The sequence below is a fragment of the Gadus morhua genome, chromosome 8 (genome assembly GCF_902167405.1).
Source record: "Gadus morhua chromosome 8, gadMor3.0, whole genome shotgun sequence".
NCBI classification, from domain to species: domain Eukaryota; kingdom Metazoa; phylum Chordata; class Actinopteri; order Gadiformes; family Gadidae; genus Gadus; species Gadus morhua.
Genome location: NC_044055.1, coordinates 2,121,842 through 2,147,801, shown reverse-complemented (window position 1 = coordinate 2,147,801; position 25,960 = coordinate 2,121,842). Strand labels below are relative to the sequence as shown.

The following is a 25,960-nucleotide window of genomic DNA, read 5'->3' as shown; positions in this document are numbered from 1 at the left end:
AAATTACCCATTAACCTAAATATTAAACCCAATATTGCCCTCTTATGAATCAGGCCTCTCCCTATAACGCTATCGGCCTATCGGGCATCCTATCTGGGAGGTTTGCCTCACCAAGGCCCTAACAGCCCTGTGGGGGGGGGGGCTTCTCAGGGAGAGTACCTGGTGGCCGGCTGCACGGCGGGGGCCCTGCACGTCTGGAAGTGGGAGTCGGCCACGGAGGTCAGCCACGTCCCCGCCCACGCCCAGCGGATCCACCACTGCTCCGTCCTCCCCAGTGAAGGTGACCCTCCTGCTGGGGAACGCGCTCGGAACAGAAGGCGCCTGAATTCCCTTTTTGTATTGGTGATGATGAGGCAGACTGACACAGGAAGGTCACTGCATGACACCAAGAGGGATTCAATAGTAAAGAAACCACAGTTCCAAGCACAAGGTTGTATCTTGGTGAAGTTAAGGTAGAACCATCATGTGTTCTGACCAATCCTTAAGGTATTTTATTCCATCTGCCATAAGCCTCTATAACACAACTGTTATGAAATATTCTGTACAAAAATCACTTCACCCAAATGCTGCAATACTTCAATTTAATTATGTGCACTTTCCACTGTACATGTGTAATTAAGTATTTATTCTGTAGTGAAGGACCTCTTAGCTTCATTTATTGTGTAACCCCTAGGCGTGTGCATGTATGCCCTTATGGCATGACATTGTAATCACTGTGTGATTATTTTATTTTATGTACCGGTATGTATGTATTGCTGGACACTTTATACCCTTTATTTTATTATTGCATATTTTTATATTCCATGGGCTGCTGTAACAAGTGGATTTTTCATGCATGGGATGAAATAAAGTTCTTACTTATATAAGCTTTTGGTTTTGCTCTCGAGATGCGTACACTTTAACATTTCTGGGGTTTTCCAACCATTTCTACAGACAAGCCAGAGGATATGGTGGTCGCCACGGCGTCTGAAGATGGCTCAGTGCAACTCTGGAAGCCCTTCCAGGTACAGGCTGTCATGGAATGATGAGCCAATGATGAGCCAAATTAAATACACACACATTCACTGCTCCCCCTGGTGGTCGAAAATGAACAGAATGCTGCTTTACTTTGAACTAGGTGGAGCACTTCTGCACTTTCCAAGGTCACAGCGGTGCCGTTCGAGGAGTGGTGTCCAAGAATGGATTAACGGAGTTCTTCACCGTGTCTGCGGACCTGTCATTGAGGTCCTGGGCGTGGGAGAAAGGTGACACAATCTGAATCCAGTGACCGCCATCCATTCAACATCTGGGGGGCGGGGTTTGGCTCCCAATATAAAATCAGACAGCCTGAGGAGAAGCTGTGTTTTTGTCCACAGACAGACAGACAGACAGGTCGAAGCATACGTGAGACTCTTTGACGTGACCCCACCCCCTCTCTGGATGTTCTCTCCCACTAGACAGCGCCCCAGCCCCCAAGGTGCTGATGGTTACAGCCATCTGCTACTCTCAGACTGGAGATGCACTGCTGGCAGCCTACGAGTCTGGCCTGGTGGAGATATGGCAGCAAGGTGCCGTGGTCGGCCGCAAGCAGGTATCCTGTCCCTCTGAGTCTCGTACTGCTCCATTTAGTGTATTTGTAGATGTTTTTTTATTTTTTTTAAATGCCAACAAAAAAATGAATGTCTTGAACGCCCTAAATGTCTCTGATTGTTTGTTGTCCATGCCCGTGTACCCTGGCAGGTGTCGGACAGGCCCATCTTGGCCATGTGCTCGATGCCTGACGCTCGGTTCGCTGTGTCCTGCAAGAGGTCTTCGGTCCAGCTGCTGAAGCTGGTGTGGAGCCCTGGCAGCCTTGAGGCCAGGTGAGCCACTCACTCACACTCCACCGATCAGAAGCCGGCAGCAGCAGGCCTCCTCTGCTGTAGAAAGCGTAGCCTTCCCATGGAGACTTTGAGACATCGGGGGCTTGTTCCCTGTCAGAGAGGGAATGCTTACTGGATCGGTTCATCCTAGAACATGTTCTTTGTCTCCAGCCTGGTGAAGGTGTCCACGTTCCCAGTGAAGCATCCGCTGGCACACCTCCACTACTGCTCTACTCTGATTGGTGTGTCCGAGGCCGGAACAATCACTGATGTCATGGTGGAGAGCCGACAGGACACATGGTAACACAATGTCCATTTTGGAAAGTAAACATTCTTGCTGTACTTTGGGACTGTGCTGTAATCTAGTGAGTAAAAGTAAATGCCAAGGATTTGCTAAACGGTCTGTTTGAATTTATGCTGAGTGGAGGTTAAATGTGATGTCTACATTTGAATCCCAACTTTATGATAACCTCTAGTTACTTCAATAAACAGTGTAATAAGTAGATGTCAGAATGGCAATAGTCTTATGCTATTATATCGTTTACACCACTGTTACAATACATGTATTCCTATTGGACCTAGAACGTATTTAACAATGAATAACCTGCTAGAAAGATTCAGCGTGTTGCCTGTGTCCACATGTCAGCTCGAGCACAGGGCACGTCTTCGGGATGTTCACCAACGATTCCAAAAGCATGTGGTTGGTGGGCAGAAGGGAAGACGAGCTGGAGCTGTCGTTTCTGGTGAGTAGTCACACCAGCGAACTCTGTCATCCAGTTGTCTGCTTATTCGCTTCAACTTAGCGTGCTCTTAATTGTCATATAGATATATATATATATGTAAGGGATGTTGTATAGAACGCCGGTCATTGCTTCGCCATGAAGGGGCTTATTTTCGTTAATGACCGGTGACGTTTTATACATTATCACGCTTATTATACGGCTACTTGCCAAAACGAAAAAAAAACTAGTTCCAAGCACAAGGTTGGAACTATTAGTGTTGATCAGGCAGAGAAAGTCTCCCAAAGACGTTGACGTCGCTTAGCAACCGAAGACGCTGGGGTTGAAAAGTTACCAGACTACTTGAGGAGTGATACGAAAGATGGCAAAAAATCCACTTTCCTTGACAGCGGTCAATTATCCTTGGCAACGGTCAATTGTCAAATATAATTCACCGCCGGAAGTTGTGAAGGGCCCATGCAAGTGAACGGAGCGTTCCCCGGCATTGAGAAGACCTGTGTTATATTAATATGTATATACATATGATATAGATTCCATCCATCTCGAAGATCTATCGTACTTTTTTGTGTGTTTTCTTCTTTTTTGGGTGATAATTCATTAATGCGACTTCCTGGTTTCGGCCACCATCTCCTCCCAACAGTTTGTGGTTGGCCTCACGGAGTACGGGGAGTTGTCCTGCACCAATCTGAGGCTGCCGACCAAGGGGGAGGAGGGGATCAACTCCATCACCGCCGTGGCCGTGGAGGATGGTACTTCCAAACGATAACGAACCCTGACTAATGGCACCACAGGGAAAGCTTCTTGTGTTATGCTTGTTTATGTGGTAATCGCCGTTGATTCTGAACGGCTCAAAATGGGGCTTGTGATGTGTAGAAAATAGCAATTGCAGTGGCGGTTATTTACCAGAAATGTCTGCGTTTTATTAAGTTTGATTTGAATACTTTTTTAAAGGACGTCTTCATTTGACTATTTTTATATTTATTATTGTAATTATTTAGTTTCAGTGAGTATGTTTGTAGAAAACGATAGGTTTCCACTATGCCTGTGAGCTGCGTATTTCCCAAGCAAGGGAGATGCTGAAGCGCTTTGTTGTTTCCAGGGCTGATCGTGTGCGGAGACGTGGATGGAAACATGTGGTTCAAGGACTCCCTCGTGCTGTCGCCCTGGAGCCCCAGGAGACCGGTAAGACACCTGCTAACACCGGCACCAAAGGCTCTGTGTGTGTGTGTGTGTGTGTGTGTGTGTGTGTGTGTGTGTGTGTGTGTGTGTGTGTGTGTGTGTGTGTGTGTGTGTGTGTGTGTGTGTGTGTGTGTGTGTGTGTGTGTGTGTGTGTGTGTGTGTCAATGTCTACTACCACCTTGCCGCACATAAATATATGAATTCTGCCTCTGAAACGGCTGACTGCCATTGCATAGTTGACGTTCATCTGGTGGTTCAAATCTCTAGCTGCCAGATGAGTGTGAACTACATGAGGTTTCAAATTCAGAGAAAATGTCCCAAAACAAAACCTCTGGCACTATAAGGAAATAAAGAATCAATATGAAATCCGAATCATTTAGTGGCAGCGGCTTTTGGCCAGTGTTCTAGCTTCTGATGATGATGATGATGATGACGATGATGATAACGACGGTGTTTTCTCTCCCCAGGCCCACCGCGACAGGATCAGTCTGATAAAAATCACCAGCACCGCCATCATCTCTGCCTCGCACGACCAGACCGTCAAACTGTGGGACAAGATCACCAAGAAGCAGGTACGCACGTTCCGACACAAAATCTGGATTAGGAAGGACTTGGTACGAGAATGGGATTGATTTTATGCATAGGAAATGTTTGGGTTGATTTTCCTTGCTATTTCGTTCTCTTTCAGTTTACTATCTCTGTTATATCACCTTTTTGTCTGTCAATGACATTTCTCTCTCTCCCTCTCCCTCTCCCTCTCCCTCTCCCTCTCCCTCTCCCTCTACCTCTCTCTCCCTCTCCCTCTCTCTCTCTCCCTCTCTCTCTCTCCCTCTCCCTCTACCTCTCTCTCTCTCTCTCCCTCTCTCTCTCTCTCCCTCTACCTCTACCTCTCTCTCTCTCCCTCTCCCTCTCCCTCTCCCTCTCTCTCTCTCTCTCTCTCTCTCTCCCTCTCCCTCTCCCTCTCCCTCTCCCTCTCTCTCTCTCTCTCTCTCTCTCTCTCTCTACCTCTACCTCTACCTCTACCTCTATCTCTCTCTCTCTCTCTCTCTCTCCCCCTCTACCTCTCTCTCCTTCTCTCTCTCTCTCCCTCTACCTCTCTCTCCCTCTACCTCTCTCTCCCTCTCCCTCTCTCTCTCTCTCCCTCTCTCTACCCCCCTCTCTCTCTACCCCTCTCTCTCTCTCTCTCTCTCTCTCTCTCTACACCCCCCTCTCTCTCTCTCTACACCCCCCTCTCTCTCTAGGTCGGTATGTTTGTGTGTGGAAGCCCGGTTCAGGTTCTGGAGGTGAGCCCACGGTGTCCTGGGGAGCTGGTGTGTGGAGATGAGATGGGCAAACTCTACTTCCTACGCTGGAACCAGTGACACAAACGCAAACACTAACCCTGCCTTATAATGCTTCACTTTATTAATCACGTTTAAATGAATATGCAATGCGGCTCAATCAATTTCCTGGCGAGCTATAATGTTATGGCGCCAACTTTAAGCACTTTTACTAACATGGTGTGCCTTGAAAACTTTAAAATGTTTTCATTAATATATAGGATTTACTTTCTATAACGTAAGGGAATTAATTAATGTAACCAGGTAGCCTTAAAGGGGTTTTGAATGTCTACAAATACTTTGCTTTGATTTTGTTTAATTGCATCTTCAAGAGATCAGAACTATGACTAAAAAAGTGGTGTATATTTAATTTGAAAATTAATAAATGCTGTAAAAACGACTTGTGTTGTATTTTGGTTATGTATCAATTATTCAAATCTTATGTCTCTTTGCCATCATTTATCGTTTTTGTTCAAATTTAATGATCATGTAACCCTTTATGGTAGGGTAAATATGACTTATTGAATCTGACACATGCGATCTGCTATGTAAACATCTGTTATCCTTTAATGATCTTATGACCTTGTTATCTGTGTAAATGCTACTGGATTGCTTCCGCCATGCTCTTAAATGGCACCATAAATCTTCCTCTGAATAAAATAAATCCAACCAATGGGCACACTAATGATTTGAATGTTGCGGGGTTTTTTTCCAGGCAGCTAATTTCAAAATACAAATGGTTTTATTGACAATTTACCCACTGCCAGCAAATAGATGACGGTAGCCTAATATCTAAAACACCGTTCACTCGCTGCACTGTCACGAACGAGAGCTGTGGCCACGCCCTCTCCTTGGACTCTCAGGTGAACAACTATTTTACACAGAAACTCGCAGATCACAGCGAAGGTTAACCAAAGCCCCGTGAAGTCGGACGCGATCGGTGGACGAATCTATTGGTTTCCGGACCAATTCCGCATGGGATCTCTCTGAGAACCGAGCCGACGTCAACCTTCAGAGGAGGTTCAGCGAAGTTTGGAAACAATAACGTGAAACAGGGGGTTTAGCCGTCTCCTTGGGCGTCTGAACATAAGAGGCGTTGTATCGACACAACCAGGATACAACGAGGGCAGAGATGGTAAACTATCACATATGACATAACATCGTCACGTTTATCAATTCATGTTTAATTGTCGAGGTGCTTCTGAACGGATTTAGTTGCTGGCAATGCGAGTCGAGCGGTGTCCAGCTGATGAACTTGTTTTTGTTATTTGTTTTATTAAACTCTAATTATTTCTGTATTACAGGAACAGTACAATAATCTGGATTTAGAATGTGAAGAAAGTGTCTCTGTAAGTATTGTAAGGTTTCGACTGGGGTTGTGGGTCTACTGTTTCTTCTGTTTTGTTGTCCTCTTACTCTACATACATATTTAATGTGTAGAAATTCCCACATTTAATAGCAATAATGCGCAAATTGAACATGCAAGTACCTATCATTAATGACTAATGTTCTGTAATGTACTTTTTTTTTTAGTAGCCATTAGTTCCAAGACTGCATTCTATCTTTATGTGCTGTTCCATTAGCCTACTCTGACCATGTAGATAAAATATGGTGCTCAGTCATTAGGCTACTGCCTGAACAAGAGATGGGTGACTCTAGCTAGGAGGTCTTTTAGTCTGCAAAAGGACACAGTAATAATTGTGAGGACACTTGTTGAAGTGGAAGCCCATGGTCTAAAGGCCTTGATATGCTAGGGTGACTGCAGCATGTAAATAAAGCAGGAACAACCTTAACCATTGTGTGTACACAACACTTTGTTTACTCTCATAATAGTGGTGACAGAACAGTAGAAAAACGGTTCTGTAGGGAAATGAGGCATGGCATGGAAACAGTTTGTTAGAACTTTAGTATGTGTGTGAGATAAATAAATAAAACTCTTGAAACTTAAGTGACGGGCCGGATCTCCTGTTTTTAAAGCGGTCGGTGAACTTGCTATGAGTTGGCTGCTCTCAACATATGTTTGACAAACTCCCTAAAATAGGCCTGGGACGTCTTGCGTATTAACCCACTCAACATCAACCCTTAATATCAAAGTCTCAGCAAACGAAAGCATGTCTTACAAGATTAAATCATTAGCAGTATTTTTCTTGTGGCTACAAATCATTAGGCTATTTGTATAAAATATGTTTTTATGAGACCTTCCAAACCTTTTGCATTGTATTATTTTATCCAAAATATCTATTTGCATACCAGGTGGGATCCCGCTTGAAAAAACTTCCCAGTCTCTTGTCTAAAGTTGTTTTGCTTTTGGCTTTTTTGAGAGGCCTTAATAGTATAAAAGCTGACAAACGGCATTCTTCCTCCAGGAAATAGCTGCACGATTTGGTGGAATGCTCAAAAAGTCCTCCAAACGGGAGCCAACGGTACGTTAGTTTCTAATCAAATTCATGCATTTTATTCTTGAATGAATGCTGGTTTAAAAATCAGATTTTAAATATCATTCAACCTTTTAAGACGTTTTGAGTAAACTTCACTTGAATGTGGCTACTAGATTTCTTTGAGTTTGAGCTAAAATGTTATACATTTAATTCCATGCTCCCTGTTTTGATTTTGCAGTGCAACTTGGTTGACATTGAGGGTTCAAACAGCAGTGGCGGTCTGAACGATAACACAAAGGTGAGCTATGGAGGAAGCAAAATGCATGGCCAGGCTTTGCTACAATGGTTCACAACTGTTTTGTCGCCTTATGACCCAATATTTAGGCCTGAATATCCATTTGAAGAAAATTCAGAAAAACTGCCTAGAATATCAATGAATGCTGATCAGTGAACAAACACAATATTATGGGATTAGAAATTTAAAATAATGCAGTTTGAGATTGGGAAGCTTTATAAATTAATTCAGTAGATGTATTTGGTTGTCTGTATTGGTTGTCATTTTCATAATTTCTGAGTAAAACCGTAAAGCTTAAACCATTCCCTTTAACGGTATCAAGGAAAATGTTAAGTGATTTTAATCAGTGACAAATGAATATTGCTTAGGCTTGATTGGATCTTTATGTCTCTGTTGCAGGAGAAAGGGGGCGTGTTTAAAGGAGTTCTGGGGAAAAGCACCAAGTCAGTGAGGGAAGAGACACCTGTACAGGTGTGTCTGATTACCTCAAACCTACCTTCTTTGTATTCGTAAAGATAGCATCTGGGTCCTTTGAGTCATTTTATCCGAATAGACTGACCAGAGGGAAATATATAGCTTAAACTGAATTTAAATTCGATTTTGCCTACATCTTGCCCTTTTTTTTCTTTAATTCATTGACAACACAATTAGCTTAATGTGACCTCCAGAGGTTGCTGGCTAATATACAAATGCTGCAAAAGGGAGTGTGTGTGTGTGGGGGGGGGGGGGGGTCTCTTTTACAGCCCATTTTAGTGTACTATAAGCTCCGTATCAAGTATTAACGTGCCGATATCGTTCTTCCAGGCCAGCCTCCCGGTCCCAAGCCGGGAGCTCTCATCCAGTAGTGACAGCCTGAACAAAAACCCATCCAAGGTGAGCTTACCTTACCTCTTATTTGCTTGTCCGAGGTTCTTATCTGTTCATTGAGAATTACTTATTTTGTGACCCCTATATCTAGGAGAAAACGGGAGTGATTGGGGGAATTCTGAAACGAAGCCCAAAACCAGGTCACAGTCGTTCAGAATCCCAGGTATTATACCCATAGGTTGGACATTGTATATATTTTTACTCTTTATCATAATGTGGCTTTAACACTGCCAGGGTTGGGGGTTTGATTGTGACCACAGGCCACCCAATGCTCAGAATGTGGGCCCTCATGTTATTGTAAGAATCGAAAAAAAAAAATATAATCATGCTTATTTGTTTGTAGGACAATTTCTCAATGGACGGGGATTTGAATGGCAGCAGTGACAGTCTGTCAGAGAACAACAACCCCAAGGTGTGTGTGTGTGTGTGTGTGTGTGTGTGTGTGTGTGTGTGCGTGTGCGTGTGCGCGTGCGCGCGTGCGTGCGTGTACATCCATAGCAACAGTCATTCATAGCAGCGTACTGAAAATTGGACAAAGCCGTGTAATAATGCAGTGTTATGCTCGGTCAAGGCAGTTGTTCTATTCTAGGAGGGTCAGCATTTCCAGCTCGTTCCATAGCCACAGTCCCACCCAGTCAGACTGTGGGTGGGAGAGGGGAATGATCGTAAATGGAGGTTTTGGAGGGTAACACTGCACCCATTCAAACTTGCATTTTATTCACATGTGATCCCTCAATCTTTTTTTTCTCAGGAGAAGGGCAGCAAGTTTGGTGCCATGTTTAAAAAGTCCAACTGGACCAAAGAAGCCAACAGCGCGTCGCAGGTGAGGGTCACTGTATAGGGGCAGTGCTGTTTCCATGGATACTATGCACACATACTCTGCGATAAATATAACCATGGAAACGATGAATGAATAACAACTCGATGGGAATGTGTTCTTCACAGGAGGACCTGTCTGTTTCTGACGTATCTAGCCAAAAGTCTGGGAGCTCCGATAATCTCTCCGAGGGCAAGGACAGCAAAGTGAGCGCCAACAGATTTGCTTGACCGACTTAATACAATGGTTTTAATTTGCGTTTAAACGTTTGTAATTAATTATTTCTGCAGGAGAAGGGCGGGATGTTTGGTGGAGTGTTTAAAAAACCAAAGTCCCTGTTCGCCCGGTCTCAGTCGCGGGTAGGTGCTGCCAGTCCACGATGCCAGGGTGCAGTTTGTATTGTGGTTGTTTCAGAGTTCGGCCCTTTGTCACCTCCTGGTTCAGTGGTTCATCAGTGTTTGTTTTCTCTGCTCCAGGAGGACCTGACCTCAGATCTGTCCGTCAGCAGTGACAATCTCTCAGAGGGGATTTCCAAGGTAACCCAAATCCTAGTGACACAAAAATGGTATATCGTATTATAATGAGTCAATTCCTCAATAAAATGGATTAAAGGCTTTACAACTCAAAGCTTACCAACAGCCATTTTTTAACTGTCATCATTCTTCTAGGCCCGCCTCTCTGTCCAGAGCGGTGATCTTTCAGCCAGTAACGACAGCTTAAACAACAACAAGAAGACCCCCAAGGAGAAAACTGGATTTTTTGGAGGGATTCTCAAACAAACCCCTAAACCAGGTCACAGACGAACAGAGTCCCAGGTACTACTTTAGGTTACCTAATATATATTCTGCATGACTACGTTTGACATTAAATAGGCCCTTGGTCTGATTTGCGGTCAAATCTTTTAATTAATCAACTGGATTTAATGTTATGGATTATTGGATGAATTTGTCCTTCAGTTTTTTGTGTATGACTAATGTTGTCCAACCTCTAAAATCTTGCTCCTTCAAAACTAAAAACAAAAATATTAAATCATGGTGTTGTTTCTTAGCAAAGGACAAATGACCAAACCTTGTTGATGTGTTGCAGGATCATCTTTCATTGGATGGAGATTTGAGTAACAGCAATGACAGTTTGTCAGCTGACAACACTAAGGTAAATGTTAGCATGTTTTTAGCTCAGCTTTGTCAGTTAATCAAAAATCACACGAAACATAACAACTTAACTCCCATTTGAACTCTTTTCCTTCAGGAGAAGGGCAGTAAGTTTGGCGGGATGTTTAAAGGCTGGACCAAAGGCGCCAACGACCAGGCTGAGGTGTGGTTTTGCCGCGTGGCGTTCTTGTCTCCAGGCTCTTCTTATATTATGCACATACTCTGCATATATTCAATCCAAATGAATATTAACTCGCTGGACATCGTTTCCCCCCAGGAGGATCTGTCTGCGTCCGGGGACTTGAAGGGAAGCGTTGATAATCTCTCGGAGGGGAAAGAGGGCAAGGCGAGCAGAGCCGTACACATCAGGCTAACAAACCACTGGTGGACCGAAGTAAGAGAAGGTCCCAGATAACATCTGGATCTGTTTCTTTCCTCCAGGAGAAAGGAGGGCTGTTTAGTGGGGTGTTTAAAAAGAACAAGAGGACCCAGTCCGTGGTAAGCAAAGTATTTATATATTTTCACATTTTCTCTGCTTAATATGTGAACACAAACTCAGCCAGCAGTAGTAAACTGTATAAAAGGTTCTGTAAAGGTTTTGAATCAACCCTGGGCAGATTAGCAACTCACTCCTTTAAGTCCTCTCCTGAAAGCTTTATTAGTTCGCCCAAACGATACAGGAAACACGTTGTAACCACGCCCCTTCAGTTTCATGATCCAGCCCAGGCTCCGTGCCGCCTCCCCCCAGAAGTTCTGCTGGAACATGATAAAACTGCTGCATCCGACATTAGTATGACTCAAACTGAGTTGTTTCTATTTCAAACATGGCTTTTCTTCTTCAGGAGGACCTGACCGCAGACTCTGAGCTGTCCGCCAGCACTGACAATCTCGCAGAGAAGACTTCCAAGGTAAACCTTCGTGGATTGTGTGTGTGGTTGACGGCTGGTTTAAGCACCCTCACCTGACCCGACTCAGACTGAGGAGGCTCCGGGGCTGGCTGACTGGTCAGGCTGCTTAAACCAGCCCTGAACCGCACACACACACACACCACACCCTTGTCCTACTTTGGTCATGTGACACAAAAACAACGAATGAGTCATATTCTGCAACCCGTTGCTTCAGGGGAGTTTCAGGTGTATGTCATGCATATTAATTAATGACATTAAAATAACACAGAGCGGCATTCATTGATGGCGATGTCATGTTACAGACTTCCTCTACATTGCAAACAAATAACAGACACTGCAAAGAAGGAAATAGATAGAAAGCTTTTCTAGAAAGTATGAACATCATATAAATACAATATCAGATCTGATAATTATATAACATGAATACAACTTGTTTTAGTTGTGTTGTTGGAACTGTGTTTCTGAGGGGAGATGTCATAACCGTTTGCGGTGCTCGTTACGTTCGGCTGTAGGGCGGTGTTATGGGCAAGATCCTGAAGAGTCCATTCCAGTCCTCCGCCTGGGTAACTGTCGGCCCTGGGGGGGGGGGACCTTTTTGTTTTCACAAAGGTCAAACACATAAATTCCATGGCGCACGTGGTTTCTCCTGAGGTCACGTGTTCTGTGTTCCAGCAGGAGAAGAGCGAGCAGCCTGCTGATTCCAGTGACGCGCTGCGTGCAGAGGAAACCCGAGCCAGAAAGCAGGTAAAGGCAGTCCCTCTTTATCATGACCTCGTGGGATACGGGACAAGGCCTCATGGCAAGTGCATGTCGGCCAACTCTAGAAGGCCCCGATAGGCCAATACTCAACGTCAAAGTTGTTGTGTTCAGATATGGTTTCCAACTGCAAGGTGATTTCAGCGTTCAGAGTACTATATAGTCACTGTGACATGCGGGCTGTTGGTTTGGGAGGGGGGGGGGGGTTATATCGTTTGAGACCTTTACATAATTTACCCTCAACTGGCTTTATTGTTATTGATTATTATCTGAATTTGTTCCTCAGTTTTTTGTGTCTATGAATAAACATGTCCAACCCCTACAATCTCTGTCCCGCAAACCTGTCAAAAGTATGAAAGGACAGGACAAAGGACAAATGACCCAACCTTGTTGATGTGTTTCAGGATCGTCTTTCATTGGATGGAGATTTGAGTAACAGCAATGACAGTTTGTCAGCTGACTGCGCTAAGGTAAATGTTAGCATGGCTCGCTCTCCTTTGGAAGGAAATGAGGAACTCTAGGACATGGAATGTCCAAAGACTTTGATACATGGCGACTTAACTCCCATTTGACCCTCTTTTCCTTCAGGAGAAGGGCAGTAAGTTTGGCGGGATGTTTAAAGGCTGGACCAAAGGCGCCAACGACCAGGCTGAGGTGTGGTTTTGCCGCGTGGCGTTCTTGTCTCCAGGCTCTTCTTATATTATGCACATACTCTGCATATATTCAATCCCAATGAATATTAACTCGCTGGACATCGTTCCCCCCCAGGAGGATCTGTCTGCGTCCGGGGACTTGAAGGGCAGCGTTGATAATCTCTCGGAGGGGAAAGAGGGCAAGGTGAGCAGAGCCGTACACATCAGGCTAACAAACCACTGGTGGACAGAAGTAAGAGAAGGTCCCAGATAACATCTGGATCTGTTTCTTTCCTCCAGGAGAAAGGGGGGCTGTTTGGTGGGGTGTTTAAAAAGAACAAGATGACCAAGTCTCGGGTAAGTGTTTTTAGCAAACTCCGCTAGCATTAGTAAACTATTATGGATCTGTAAAGGCTTCAGATCAACACCTTGTAGACTAGCCACTGTAGAAATGCACTCATCAAACTCTCTTCCCTCCAAATTAGTTTCCTTCAATAAAATATCTCCGTCTCCCCCCAGAAGTTCAGCTAGACCATGCTAGAACTGCTGGAGTCAAGTATTGGTGTGAATCTAACTGATAGTCGTTTCTATTATTTTCTTCTACAGGAGGACCTGACCGCAGACTCTGAGCTGTCGGCCAGCTCTGACAGGCTCAGAGAGAAGACTGCTAAGGTATCCCTCCGTGGATTGTGTGTGGTTGACGGCTGGTTTAAGCACCCTCACCTGAGCCGACTCTGGCTGACTGGTCAGGCTGCTTAAACCAGCCATCAACCGGGCCGGTTTGAAGAGTTTGATACCTTTTACTCTCTAAAGCAGTGAAGCAGTTTTAAGATAAAAAGGACCAAATAGCACTACATAAGTTTATACTTATACAATTACCCGTTACTGATAATATTAATGAATAGTAGTATTTATTGTTTATTTGTCGTATATAACATTCAATTCATATTATCCCACTTATAGTTTGTTGATTTTGTATTACTACAGTAACACTCACATTACTTAAATAATGTTAGTTTACTCATTCTAATAATGTAACCTATGATATTTGTTTGGGTGCATCTTGCAGCAGAACAGCTCAAACTCTGATAGTGAAGAGGAAACTACAGACCCTCAATCTGGTCACAAACAGGTTTGTAACTCTACCTTCTCTCTGCAAAACAATAACCAGTACCAGTGTTCAAGTTACTGCTTAGAATCTCGTTTGTCCCCATGGGCCTTACTCAGCCGGCGGCCATCTTGGTTACGTTCCACATTCCGCTCACCCGTCCAGGTAGCACTTAGAGCCAAGATGGCAGCTAGGGGAATAAGGCCCAATTCAACCCCGTTGTTTGATTTCAGAATAAGCTCACAGGTGCCATGATGAACCTCAATCCGTTCTACTTCGCCAACAAGGTGAGAAACCCGCTTGTTGTGTTCGCTGTTGTTGCTGTTGCTGCTGTTGTTGATGTTATTATTGGTTAGCTAAAATGATAGGACACCAAACAGTACAAAACAGTTTCCTCTTTTGACAGCACTACAAGCACCCCGGTTCTGACGAGGAGCCGACCGCTGACGAGAAGACCTCCAGCAACAAACAGGTGTGTGTGTGTGTGTGTGTGTGTGTGTGTGTGTGTGTGTGTGTGTGTGTGTGTGTGTGTGTGTGTGTGTGTGTGTGTGTGTGTGTGTGTGTGTGTGTGTGTGTGTGTGTGTGTGTGTGTGTGTGTGTGTGTGGCGGGGATTCTAGAAGTTTCCATAGTCAGCTGGTGTATTTACTTTTTTTTATTTAAAAGATAATAACCGAACCTTATTAAATGTATTATTTTTATGTATGAAATAAAGAATAAACATTTATTATGGTAATAGCATAATGTTAGTTGGTAAAATGCTACTGTTTCAATGGTATACTATCTTGTATAACGCAATGATAGACGACAATGATGTGTAAGTGTAATTTTTTTTGTGATAAAATGTACGCATTAGTTCATTGTCAGGCACAGACCTACAAGGAAGTGAGTTAAAATCATGACGAGCGCATACTCCCACTAGCCCACCACTAGGCTGGGATGGTGGAGCCCGGGGCTGGCTCAGCTGTTGAGGGAAACCTTCCTTGCTGTCTATTTCTGAATCATAAGAAGAAACTATAAACACAAAAGGCTTCAGAAAATACTTTTGAATAACACCAAAACAATGCACTGATTCCCTTGTAGAGCTCCGTGGCGGGTGCCATGGCGATGATGAATCCATTCCGTTCGGCAACTAAAGTAAACACTGTTGCTGTATTAGTCTGTTGGTGTATTAGGGCTAATACAGTTCAAGGTTGTTCAATGGTGGTTCCCTCTTTTCACGTTCGATAGTGTGGTGGTGCTTCCCTGCTACTATAGCACTGGTCAGTGTTGGATTCTTTTTTTTTCCCGGTGGTTGTGAAATCAAACAGAAAGTGACATGGACCAGGCATCTCGTGCTAGTCACCGCCGCGGGAGCTAACAGTTGGGTAACGCAATGTGTCCTCTGTGCAGAAGGACGTTGGCCAAGCAGAGAACAACAAGGAAGTGGAACAGCAAGGAGAAGAGAAATCAAAACTGGTCAGTCTATTATTTGCATTATTTGCATCATAGGTGACTCACTCTCCCCCTCCCACTCTCACACCCAGTGAGACCGTCGACAGGAAGCCTCCCTCTGCACTGAGCTCTCTGATTTTGGACCCACTGAGCCACCGTAGCTGCCCCCTGGCCAGCTCAGCCACTGTGTGTAACCCAGCTGTCGGGATTTGTCTGTCGGCTCACAGGTCAAGAGCGGTCCCTACCCCCGGGAGAGAATGGACCGATCCGGAGCGAAGTCCGGCCCCGTGAAACCAGCCAAGGAGGTAGGAAGGAAGACAGACAGACTGACTGACTGACTGACTGACTGACTGACTGACTGACTGACTGACTGACTGACTGAGTAAGGACAAACGTTGCGTTTGTTTTGTGGTGCTTCACTTTTATTGAGGGCTTCCTCTGAAGCACTTGCTATGCATTGGGTTCTTTTGAAATTCAAATACTTTACCGTCCCTCATGCGTCAATTTAAGCAGGCAAAACTCAAGACAACAATCATACACATAGTCCTATAGGCATAAGACAGCATACAATATCAATCATACACATAGACCTATAAAAAAAACAAGTAAATATTGAACTCACTCACCCACAGACTGTCTGTCTATATCAACAGTTGTCATTTGAAGGATTCCTCCCAATCGATATCTTGTCCATTAGACCTGTATTGTTTTAAGTAAAACTTTTATGTTTTCTTATTCAGAACCAATCAGATGATGAGGTACTGACCGACCGTGAAGAAGGACGCTCTGTCGGGGGTGAGGACGCCAAATCGTCGGGCACCAAAGCAGTGAGTCATTCTCACCGGACGCAACTTTTTCATAATTTAGAGTACGTTTTCTAACAAGATATGGTTGTCCAGGTGTACTGGAAACCATTTCACATGCTGCTGCGACTCTGACCACTGCTACCCCTTCTACTTCCCTGTATCGCTTCCATTCCAATGACATGCAAATGGATGTTAGGCTCTCTGACGTATTGCTTGGGAGGTTTTTTTTGGCTTGCCAAAATACATGCTTCTCTTGTGTTTATTGAACCTTCTGTGATTCGGTCAGGTGACCCCGTATTACTTTGGGAGATGCATTGATGTCATGTGATCTATTTATTTTCAGGCCAAGATGAAAAAACCAAAGCGCCACAATCCGTTTATGCCACGTGTTTCTGACCAGGTACGTTTCACCCCATTTGTTCATACTTCCTGAAATTGTTGCCGGATCTTTTATTCTTTATAAACGTAGTGAGAAGAACAGCGCTGAACCAATCACCCACTCAGGCTCTGTTGAAGCATGGGTCATGTGATCACTCTCCTTGTTCGGTTATAATTGGTGCCGGGTGACGTCACTCTACTTGTCGGCTAACTTTCACCAAGAGAACCCCACCTAAAGAGCATCTAAAAACCCCACCTAAAAAGCACCTACAAACCCCACCTAAAAAGCATCTAAAAAGACAACTTTGGCTTCCACACCCCGTTGACGCTAATGTTTTCTTATTAGGTGCGGTTGTCTTTGAGTCATATTCAAGGAATGCATCATGGTGTCTCCCCTCTCTCTTAGGCCCCATCGGACGATGAAGGCCTGAACGAAGACGAGCCCTTGAACACAGAAGAAGGGATTGCGGTGGAGGAAGGCAACGGGCAGGAAGTGGGGGTGTGTACTGGAACCTCTCGCTCCATGACGGTGCACACACCTCCTAACCTCGTTATTTGGAGACGGGAGAGTTTTGTCGTCGTTTAGGAAAAATAGTTTCCATAACGACACCAAGTAAATCCATCCTTAAGAAGCATGTCTGTTGATGTTTGCAAACGTATTTCATTGCTCGGCTGTGAACATTGACATTAAGGCATTCTGTCCCGCCCTCATCCGTGTCTAAGTGTATTTCCATTGGCTAATAATTGTCAAGCTGTGTTGGATTGGTCGTTCTTTCACACTGTATAGATTGAGAGTTTCAAATCATCTGGCTGAATATTCATGAGATAGGGTGTTGTGATGAGCAGTATATTACAATGAATCTTGTTGTGATAGTTTCCAGTGCCCATCACAAACATGACTAACATGGTCCTTCACAGCAATACCTCTCGTATAAGAAATGCAATCTCTTCTTTGCCTGTCGCCATTCAGACCAAACCCAAGAAAACGAAGAAGCACAATCCCTTCCTACCCCGGGTCAAGGTAAGACTCATGTGACACCTGTGTTTGAGTTAACTCTTCAAAACCAACACATTTCTGAATGGTGATCAACATTGTGTGTGTGTGTGTGTGTGTGTGTGTGTGTGTGTGTGTGTGTGTGTGTGTGTGTGTGTGTGTGTGTGTGTGTGTGTGTGTGTGTGTGTGTGTGTGTGTGTGTGTGTGTGTGTGTGTGTGTGCCTAGGTTCGACCAAAGAAGAACCCACAGGATGAGCCGACTGCGACTGACAATGCACCTGGGGTAGGGAAACGCTTGCTTTGTGTGCAACGGGAAATACCTGCCCTATGTTTAGTTTGAAGAAGTAACCCAACTCCCTATTGTCATTCTTCTGTGGAACGAAATAGTGTGTGGGGGAGGGGTATCTGTGTCTTACACGGACTGATTAACCACTTTTACTCTTTTCTTTTTATACATGAATGATATATTTTCTCACATTGTGTGATATCCAGAGCCATCCAAGTAGCTTAGATACAGATCCTTAGCCAAATGCGGAAGTTCTGGAGGTTAGGGGAAGAAAGCCAAGCTCAGTGACTCTAGTGACGTTGTGTCTGGCTACTTTGCATGCTGTGCACAGGATTCCTAAGTATGCGTCTAGGTAGTCCCTGTAGCTGTCGGATGTACACACACGCACGCACGCATGCGCAAATACATATGCACACACGCACAAATAACTCGCACACAAATTATTGCTCCTTCGTAAGCCTTGGCTGTAACTTGGATCCTACCGGGCTGTCGTGTGCGGCCGCTCCCTGAAAACCGATCACGCTCTGCCATCAGACGTCGACCTACCGGCATTGTGCTCTTAGAGACAATCAGTCACTGTGTTTCCCACCAGTCTTGTTCTGCTTCGTGTTTCTCCACACCCTCCTCTGCTTTTGTACAAAATAAATACACAAAAGCTGGGCTTATGTTGGCGCTAAAACAACTTTTACTCTTTATCTCTTTCAACTTTCTATTTTTCTCTCCTTCTCTTACAATACACAACCCAAATCTGATCTAATGTAATGTATATAATATTATTTGTAAATACTGGGAAGGAAAATAAATTCAATCACAATATTTTAGGAAAATTAATTTTTTTTTTGTCATTTTTGTCGTTAGAATGAAAGGTCTCTGTTTGACCGCCTGGAAGACTTCCGGATCGGTCCAGACGAATCGAATGATCAGGTGTGTGTGATGGGAACGTGTCAGAAATATGAATATGTGGCTTTGGAAACTTTGGGACGAGGTTTTCTGAGGTTATCTGAGTTATACAGCAGTGATATAGTTCTGACGGTTAATCTTTGCCTTCTCTTGAAGGACGTGGAGGGTCTCATGGAATGGTGGAGCACGGTGGAACGTAAGACACACACACACACACACACACACACACACACCTATTAAACATCATTACTAAGGTGACCTAAGACGTCACTAAATCATCTTGTTGACCACATAATAAAAAAACATTTTTAAAATTGTCCTGATTTCCTGTTGTCTTTCCTCTGCTGTGTTTATTCAGAATGGGAGGACATGCCCAAAGAGGATGACATGACGGAGAAGGAAGAAGCCAAGTAAGACAGGACTCTGTGTGTGTGTGTGACTGTGTGCGTGTGTGTGTGGTAGGTCTCTCAAACCCCTAATGGGAACGACAACAAAAGCTACATTATCTCTATAATTAGTTTGTCGATAGAAGTCTATAGTTTGAGGAGACTGCTGCAGCTCCTCTCATAGGAAAACAACGGTTTGTTTTTCAAATCCATTGTTTTCCTCCTCAGTCATCGATTCCATTTAAAGACAGATCTTTAGCTCTCTCTGATACACTGACCGCTGGGGCCGGTGCCATGACGACCGTGACCTCTCTCTCCCCGCAGGGCGTTCGCGCTGACGGCGGAGAAGGTGCAGAGGGGCATCCGGGTGTTCAACAAGCTGTTCACGGAGCGCGCCGAGAGCCTGTGGCAGCACGTCCTGGACCTCAACGCCATCGCCGACAACCTGGACCGCTTCAACAAGAAGACCAAGATCGCCCAGATCACGGGCGGCTCCACCAGCGCGCTGGGGGGCGTGGCCACCATCGCCGGGCTGGCCCTGGCGCCCGTCACCTTCGGGACGTCGCTGATCATCACGGCGGTGGGGCTGGGCGTGGCCACGGCGGGCGGCCTCACCTCGGCCGGCGCCGGCATCTCCAACCAGGTCAACAACTCGCTGGACCGCAAGAAGGTGGAGAAGATCGTGGAGGACTACCAGGAGAAGATGGCCGACATCAACAAGTGCATGACCTTCATCAAGCAGGGGATCGAGAACCTGCGCCGGTTCGACCTGCTCAAGATGCGCAAGCACGCCTACAACCGCGACTTCCCGGCGCTGAACAACATCTACGAGGACGGCGCCATGCTGGGCAAGGCCATCCTCATCAACGCCAACGAGATCATGCGCGTGGTGCAGATCGCCAACGTGGCGGGCAGCACGGCCGCCCGGGCGGTGCAGATCGCCAGCATGGCCACGGGCGTGCTCACCGGGCTCTTCGTGGGCATGGACATCTACTTTGTGGCCAAGGACTCCAAGGAGCTCAAGAAGGGCGCCAAGTCGGAGTTTGCCGCCAAGATCCGGGAGGTGGCGGTCCAGCTCCACGAGGGACTGGTGGAGCTGAACGGGATCCGGGACGAGCTGCAGTCCACCGCCAGCCACGAGGACCCCGAGGCCGTCCGGGATCTGAACAAACCCGAGGGGGGGGAGGAGGAGGAGGAGAGGAAACCGGACGAGGAGGAGGAGAAGAAGAAACCGGACGAGGAGAAACCGGACGAGGATTCGGAAGAAGATGAAATCGACCGGATCAAAAAGGCGATCAAAAAGGATTACGAGAGCAGGGAGTATGTTTGACTTCCAGAACTTCCCGAACCTCACATTATTACATTAATGGATGCATTTAAGTTCTTCATTGACTTCATTCTTCAAGATTTTCATTAGGACACTTTAAACATTTGAATGACCATCGTTTTGGTAAGTGGGTTTTACTTTAGGTGGTTTAACGCTCGAACCTGCTTGCGCCTTGTGAAGATATGCCAATAATACTGTCAGCATAGCTGAGGCCGGATATGCAATAAGAAGATGAGCAACTAGAGTCTGGAGTCTTGCCTATTGGGACGTCATCCAAGCCTTAATTGTTTTGATGATTGTTTATGGAAATTTAACCTTCTTTTTTTAAATATGGACCATGCAAATATGGATTTTAGATCAAATGTGTTTTATACTTTGTGACGTAAGGTTTCGACTTTGACCTTGTATGCTGCTAACTACTTTGCAAAGAAATTTACTTTTAACGGGTCTATGGGTATCTAGTTTATATTTTATTTACGAACCTCTAATGGAGTATTTGTACTGGGTGTAGCGCCTTCATTATTTATGTCTTTGATATATTTATAATAAAACGTGAACATATTAATAATTGTAGATCTTTTGTTGGTGTCAAAACTGCTATGCAAGAAAATCATCCATGCTTGATATGAAGGACAAATGACTGTCAGTATCCATGATGGTACCTCCCTGTATTCACTCCAAAACACACTTCAACACTGTGCACCTTTTCTAAACACTGTACAGAACATAAAAGAAACAAGACATCTCCCACTTCCTTCACAGAAGATTTAGCTGATTTCCCTTCATGAACTTTGAAAAAGAGACCAGCCTGTTAAAAGAGCAGTACTCTTTAATGAAGTACTACTTATGATCAATAACAGCAATCTAAATATCCATTATCTATATCATTCTCATTGAGGACTGCATTTAACTATTTTGGTCTTGATGTAAAACACGTGAAAGGTCACTGTATGTAATGTATTTATTGTTTATACATTTCCAGGAATAAAAAATAATATCTACGTTTCAATGTGTCAAATGAAAAAAATACTGGTTTGAACGCTGCACACAGTCATCAAACAATACATTTCCTTCTGACTGTTATTTACACATGCTTCATGTTGACTTTGAATCTTTATTTGCATAGGCTTCTGCATGGGACCGATACGGTCGTTCTAATTATGTCCTTCCGCCACAGGTTTACCTTCACAATCAGCCCGACAGGCGTAGCCGAGGCTGGCTTGAAACTCGAGCTTTGTGGGGCAGGAGCTGTAAATATGTAGAGACAAGTCTGGATTTGCCCTGTCTTTAAATACCTTTGTGTGGATGCGTGTTATTCTTTTTGTTGCTTTCGGTCTGCTCGAGTGAAAACAGAAATAAACTCGAGCGACAAATAAAAAAAAATCTTTATTTAACATTGTATAGCCTATGTCAGTTTCCACTGATTCATGTTGATGATTTAACTCGTTAACTATTTCATATCGTGATACAAGCTGCTGGGTATCTCCATCCTTTTGATGATCCACCATCGGCCTAATTCTTGTCCACTTCTTGAAGCAATATCTCTGCTTCATTACAGTCGTGGACACAGGGACGTTCAGTCATTGTTTGTGACGCCTGTGCTGTGAAACCGGCTAGCATGAGTCAGAGAGACATGCAGGATAAGCTGTTGTGCGACTGTTCACCAGGCCCGGGACCACACCCCGTCCCCAGGTGGAGACTACCTGTAGGGAGACAGTCATAAAGAGTTCGCATGTGGTTCATGTTCTCCTCCTGCGGCAACTAGGTAAAAAAAAAAACACATTTTACAGTACTAGCTATTCATTTGGAGCCAGCTGTATTTTTCTTGACTGTCGATGGATATGTGTTGATTTTATCTTGAGCGATTGTAAAGTTTTGTTTAAGCGCACAGAAGATTGTTCTGGGGAATCTCGGGATGATGAGCGTTCGATTTGTTAGGAGATACACGGATGCGTGCGCAGCAACATGTTGTGTGGAGAACGGCTTAGCGACGAAGCTGTTTTTATGAACGATAATATCACAAAATGTACGAGAACAAACACTAGTCAGGACATTAGTCTGATTTAATCAGAGAGGTAAAATGTCATCCGTTTCGTAGAATGTCGGTTAAGTTGCTCTTAGTTTCCCTGCACACATTGTCAATCCTGTACCTTTTGTTGACATCCACTTGAGACATTTCTTTTTTAATGATTGAGTGTCATTTTAAATAATGTGTGGACCTTCTTACTTGGTAAAACCTTTGTTGACGTGGCCATGAAACCGTTTTCATGGGCCAGCCAATCTACTTCCCTTTGTGTTTTCTGATGACTTCTGACTTCTTTACTGGATAAACAGGTATTTGAGGAGGTGTTTAATATGGAGCAGTGTATGAGGAAGCCAGAGGTCAGAAAAACTGCCAAACCACAGCCAGTGAGTGGACTCACGCTATCTTTTTGTGGACCCGATTATGCATTTCAATACATCTTGTGTGATAATTATAACATGGCCATGGGGAATTGCTCTTTTAAACACAAATGTTGTGTGATCGTTTAATCATTCCTGACGTGTTCTCTTATCCTCCCGTTAGCCAAAACCATCCCTAAAGCCCAAGGTACAGTAATAACAACCACAACACATCGATCATATCGGAGTAATGTGTTCCTGTGATTCAGAAGTATGTCAGAATCCCATCCAACAACACAAAACAAACCGCAAAACTCCCATCTTTAATTCATCTAAGCACCCATGTCTCTAGTGCTGTGTGGTGGAGGTGGGTTGGGGTGTGTGTGTGTGTGTGTGTGTGTGTGTGTGTGTGTGTGTGTGTGGGGGGGGGGGGGTTGTAAACGGTCTCTAATGTGTTGGTTCACCCCCCCACCCAGCAGGATGCTCCCGCGCCCCCCCCAACCGAACCGGGCCGGACCCAGCAGCTCATCCGGAGGATAGAGATGGCCAAGGAACAGGTGTGTGTGTGTGTGTGTGTGTGTGTGTGTGTGTGTGTGTGTGTGTGTGTGTGTGTGTGTGTGTGTGTGTGTGTGTGTGTGTGTGTGTGTGTGTGTGCGTGCGGACAATCTTGTTGTATAGAGCATTGGGAGAATTGTAGCCCATCTATTTTTCACTGCTGAGCTGATCTTGGCATGCTCCATGATGGATACAATCAGTGCTTCCCAATCGGCCATTCAGACACACGGTTCTGCCCTCTTCCTGTGTCTGAAAAGACACAGAAATATATTGGCCCCCGTCAAATATCGACCTATCATGTGGTAGTGGCCTCAGGAATTGGGGTTAGGTAGAGTTAGGACTGTGGCATGTAGCATCTAAAGGATTTCCTATTGTGATGCCAATGGGGAGCGAGGCAGCGAGGGTTTCTGCTGGATGTTCTTCCGGGGTGTGTGTGAACACGTTGTCGGTGATGGCATTTATTGGGGGCTCTATTAGGGTGCCCATCATTTATGTTCATAGACATCATAAGTCAGTGTTCTGTGTCTGCTTGTAGGCGAGGCATGTAAGTGGGTGCTACTCCATAACTAACGGTAACTAACTACCGTGTAAAGGACATGAGTAAAACATACAATTTCTCTCTGTCAATAGCAGTATTTTTTAACCTATACGCATTCTCATCCCTTTAGTTCCCTTCTGAGATTAATAAAGTATAAACTTTACACACAAATAAATACATTATTCTATAAAACTATGTATAATCCTTCTACCAGGGTAATGGAAACCCGGTGCAGGCAGAGACCGGAGAAAGACCTGTGGCTCCACCCCGACCGGCTGAGAGGGTACGAAACCCCAACACACTCAAACTCTGAATCACAATACAACTCACGTATTGTGAGTCGTCGTTATGGTTCCTTTTTAGCTGTGTTTTTCAGTTTCACTACAAGTTGTGAAGGATGATCTGTCCATAGGGGTGGGATGAAGAATGCTTGGGATAATGGCCCACACACACACACACACACACACACACACACACACACACACACACACACACACACACACACACACACACACACACACACACACACACACACACACACACACACACACACACACACACTTCAATCTGAAGTCAATTCAATTTGAATTCAAGTACATTTGAGTTGGATAGCCCTTTATTACAGTTACAATCTCAAAGGGCACAACAAATGTTGCACTTGTTCTCTGATCAGTGTGTGAGCAACTTACCTATCTGCCATCTCTCTGTGCATCTTCTCAGGAAGCTAAGATAACAGACCAAGCCCCCACAGAAGACTCAAAACAGGTATAAAAACAGATTCCTTTGGTGCTTGTCTTCTGTGAACCCTCTTCTCCCTCCATAGCTTCCCTTGAGTTTGATATGTTATCATTTGTTGTTGTCTTTTTCATAAATTCCAGAGATCCCAACTTGGAGCATTTCATAAGAGCCAGAAGGAGAAGACTCCTGCCTTTACAGTAAGCCTCTCCCTCCGTCCAACACAACATCTGTTTTTCATGTGTTCCCATAGCAGTAATGATCCCCAGATGGTCAGGGGGGAGTCACTGAGTGTCAGTGGTGGTCTGCTTTGCTCAGAGCGCCGTGGGTAAGAACGCTGAGACCCAAGATAAAGCCCAAGATGGCCCCTCCATGAAGAGTGGGAAGCAGGTACGTCTGTTTGGATTGGTCTTTTTGTAAACGTACATGTATCCGTAGAAGAAATGTTATTTTAAGGGGTGATGTCATGCTTTTTTTCGACCTTTCCAAACAGTTATTTGCGCCTAAACGTAACTTCCGTATTAGTGTGACGTCGGACGGTGCAGTGGGTGGAGCTGAAGCGCAGAAGCCGCGCCTCCCGGCTCCCCAAAACGTTTACAACTTCTCATGGGTGTGAATTTGCCGACAGACGCGTAAAGCGTTCGACTAATCACAGCAGACTGGGCTTCTTGGGCGGGGGGCCTCAAAGCGACAGGATACAAAAACAGAACGTTTTTGAAACATGCTGAAGCGGTTTGGCAGAAATGAACAGTCTGAGAATAATAAGGGGTACAAAAACTGTTTTTTCCACGTCGCAAATACATACTCAAAATATACTTCTCTATTTTACTTTTTAAGGATATTTATTCACTGCAACACACAAACACAGACACACACGCACACACACGCTAGTCGTCAGAAAACCGGAAGTTGTCATTACCAGCGGTAAGAAGTAGCAGTTGGTAGAATAAAGGAGTGTTTGTATGTTTGTGTGTGTGTCTGATCTGCTTTTATGATTCACAGAGTTCCTTTATGGAAACATTGAAGGGTTTTCACGTAGAGCTATCTATGCAGGTACAGAACCATTTCTGATGATCTGAAAAGGGTTAGAAGCTACTGGTGGTGGACCCTCTTTGAACCCACCACTTGCTGTTTGCATTGGGTTTCCACTTGGTTTCAAAGCCGTCAGCCCTTTAGTTGATTAAAGAGGAACCATCACGCTCTCAGCTATATTCAAAAATGATAAACGTCAACGATATAAGAGGGTGCTG

The 25,960-nt window shown here is 44.7% G+C and overlaps 3 protein-coding genes across 6 annotated transcripts in view; all 3 read left to right on the top strand.

The window, feature by feature from the left end:
• tep1 (telomerase-associated protein 1) overlaps positions 1–5,764 on the top strand; it is a 36,448-nt gene extending 30,684 nt beyond the window's left edge. The window contains exons 45-55 of the mRNA XM_030364417.1: positions 151–280; positions 934–1,004; positions 1,118–1,244; positions 1,437–1,570; positions 1,720–1,841; positions 2,013–2,141; positions 2,488–2,584; positions 3,222–3,330; positions 3,681–3,763; positions 4,228–4,332; positions 5,002–5,764. Of these exons, the coding sequence (XP_030220277.1) occupies positions 151–280; positions 934–1,004; positions 1,118–1,244; positions 1,437–1,570; positions 1,720–1,841; positions 2,013–2,141; positions 2,488–2,584; positions 3,222–3,330; positions 3,681–3,763; positions 4,228–4,332; positions 5,002–5,121 (1,227 nt within the window). The 3' untranslated portion in view covers positions 5,122–5,764. The remainder of the gene's footprint in view (positions 1–150; positions 281–933; positions 1,005–1,117; positions 1,245–1,436; positions 1,571–1,719; positions 1,842–2,012; positions 2,142–2,487; positions 2,585–3,221; positions 3,331–3,680; positions 3,764–4,227; positions 4,333–5,001) is intronic.
• A 149-nt stretch (positions 5,765–5,913) lies between these two features.
• On the top strand, positions 5,914–21,506 carry apol1 (apolipoprotein L, 1). Of its 4 annotated transcripts, none has more exons than XM_030364420.1 (40): positions 5,914–6,214; positions 6,384–6,428; positions 7,446–7,502; positions 7,696–7,755; positions 8,152–8,223; positions 8,557–8,625; positions 8,711–8,782; positions 8,963–9,031; positions 9,371–9,442; positions 9,565–9,642; positions 9,727–9,795; positions 9,913–9,972; positions 10,105–10,251; positions 10,523–10,588; positions 10,685–10,750; positions 10,865–10,933; positions 11,029–11,085; positions 11,430–11,495; positions 12,008–12,058; positions 12,168–12,239; positions 12,656–12,721; positions 12,840–12,905; positions 13,020–13,088; positions 13,184–13,240; positions 13,490–13,555; positions 13,956–14,015; positions 14,225–14,278; positions 14,398–14,463; positions 15,073–15,126; positions 15,382–15,447; positions 15,651–15,728; positions 16,164–16,250; positions 16,573–16,629; positions 17,014–17,106; positions 17,578–17,628; positions 17,828–17,884; positions 18,746–18,811; positions 18,944–18,983; positions 19,146–19,197; positions 19,498–21,506. In XM_030364420.1, the coding sequence occupies exons 1-40, from the start codon at positions 6,212–6,214 to the stop codon at positions 20,501–20,503; spliced, it is 3,531 nt and encodes a 1,176-aa protein (XP_030220280.1). In that variant the 5' UTR covers positions 5,914–6,211; the 3' UTR covers positions 20,504–21,506. The 4 variants fall into 4 exon arrangements, with proteins under 4 accessions (XP_030220280.1, XP_030220279.1, XP_030220278.1 ...); XM_030364419.1 differs by having other exon boundaries at positions 5,915–6,214; positions 12,171–12,239; positions 13,953–14,015; positions 19,498–21,501; XM_030364418.1 differs by having other exon boundaries at positions 5,915–6,214; positions 13,953–14,015; positions 19,498–21,501.
• Positions 21,507–22,051: 545 nt separating this feature from the next.
• Positions 22,052–25,960, top strand: part of LOC115548578 (WD repeat-containing protein 87) — a 28,364-nt gene continuing 24,455 nt past the window's right edge. Inside the window, exons 1-8 of the mRNA XM_030363323.1 lie at positions 22,052–22,265; positions 22,835–22,909; positions 23,067–23,090; positions 23,362–23,439; positions 24,190–24,258; positions 24,696–24,740; positions 24,854–24,910; positions 25,029–25,100. Of these exons, the coding sequence (XP_030219183.1) occupies positions 22,856–22,909; positions 23,067–23,090; positions 23,362–23,439; positions 24,190–24,258; positions 24,696–24,740; positions 24,854–24,910; positions 25,029–25,100 (399 nt within the window). The 5' untranslated portion in view covers positions 22,052–22,265; positions 22,835–22,855. The remainder of the gene's footprint in view (positions 22,266–22,834; positions 22,910–23,066; positions 23,091–23,361; positions 23,440–24,189; positions 24,259–24,695; positions 24,741–24,853; positions 24,911–25,028; positions 25,101–25,960) is intronic.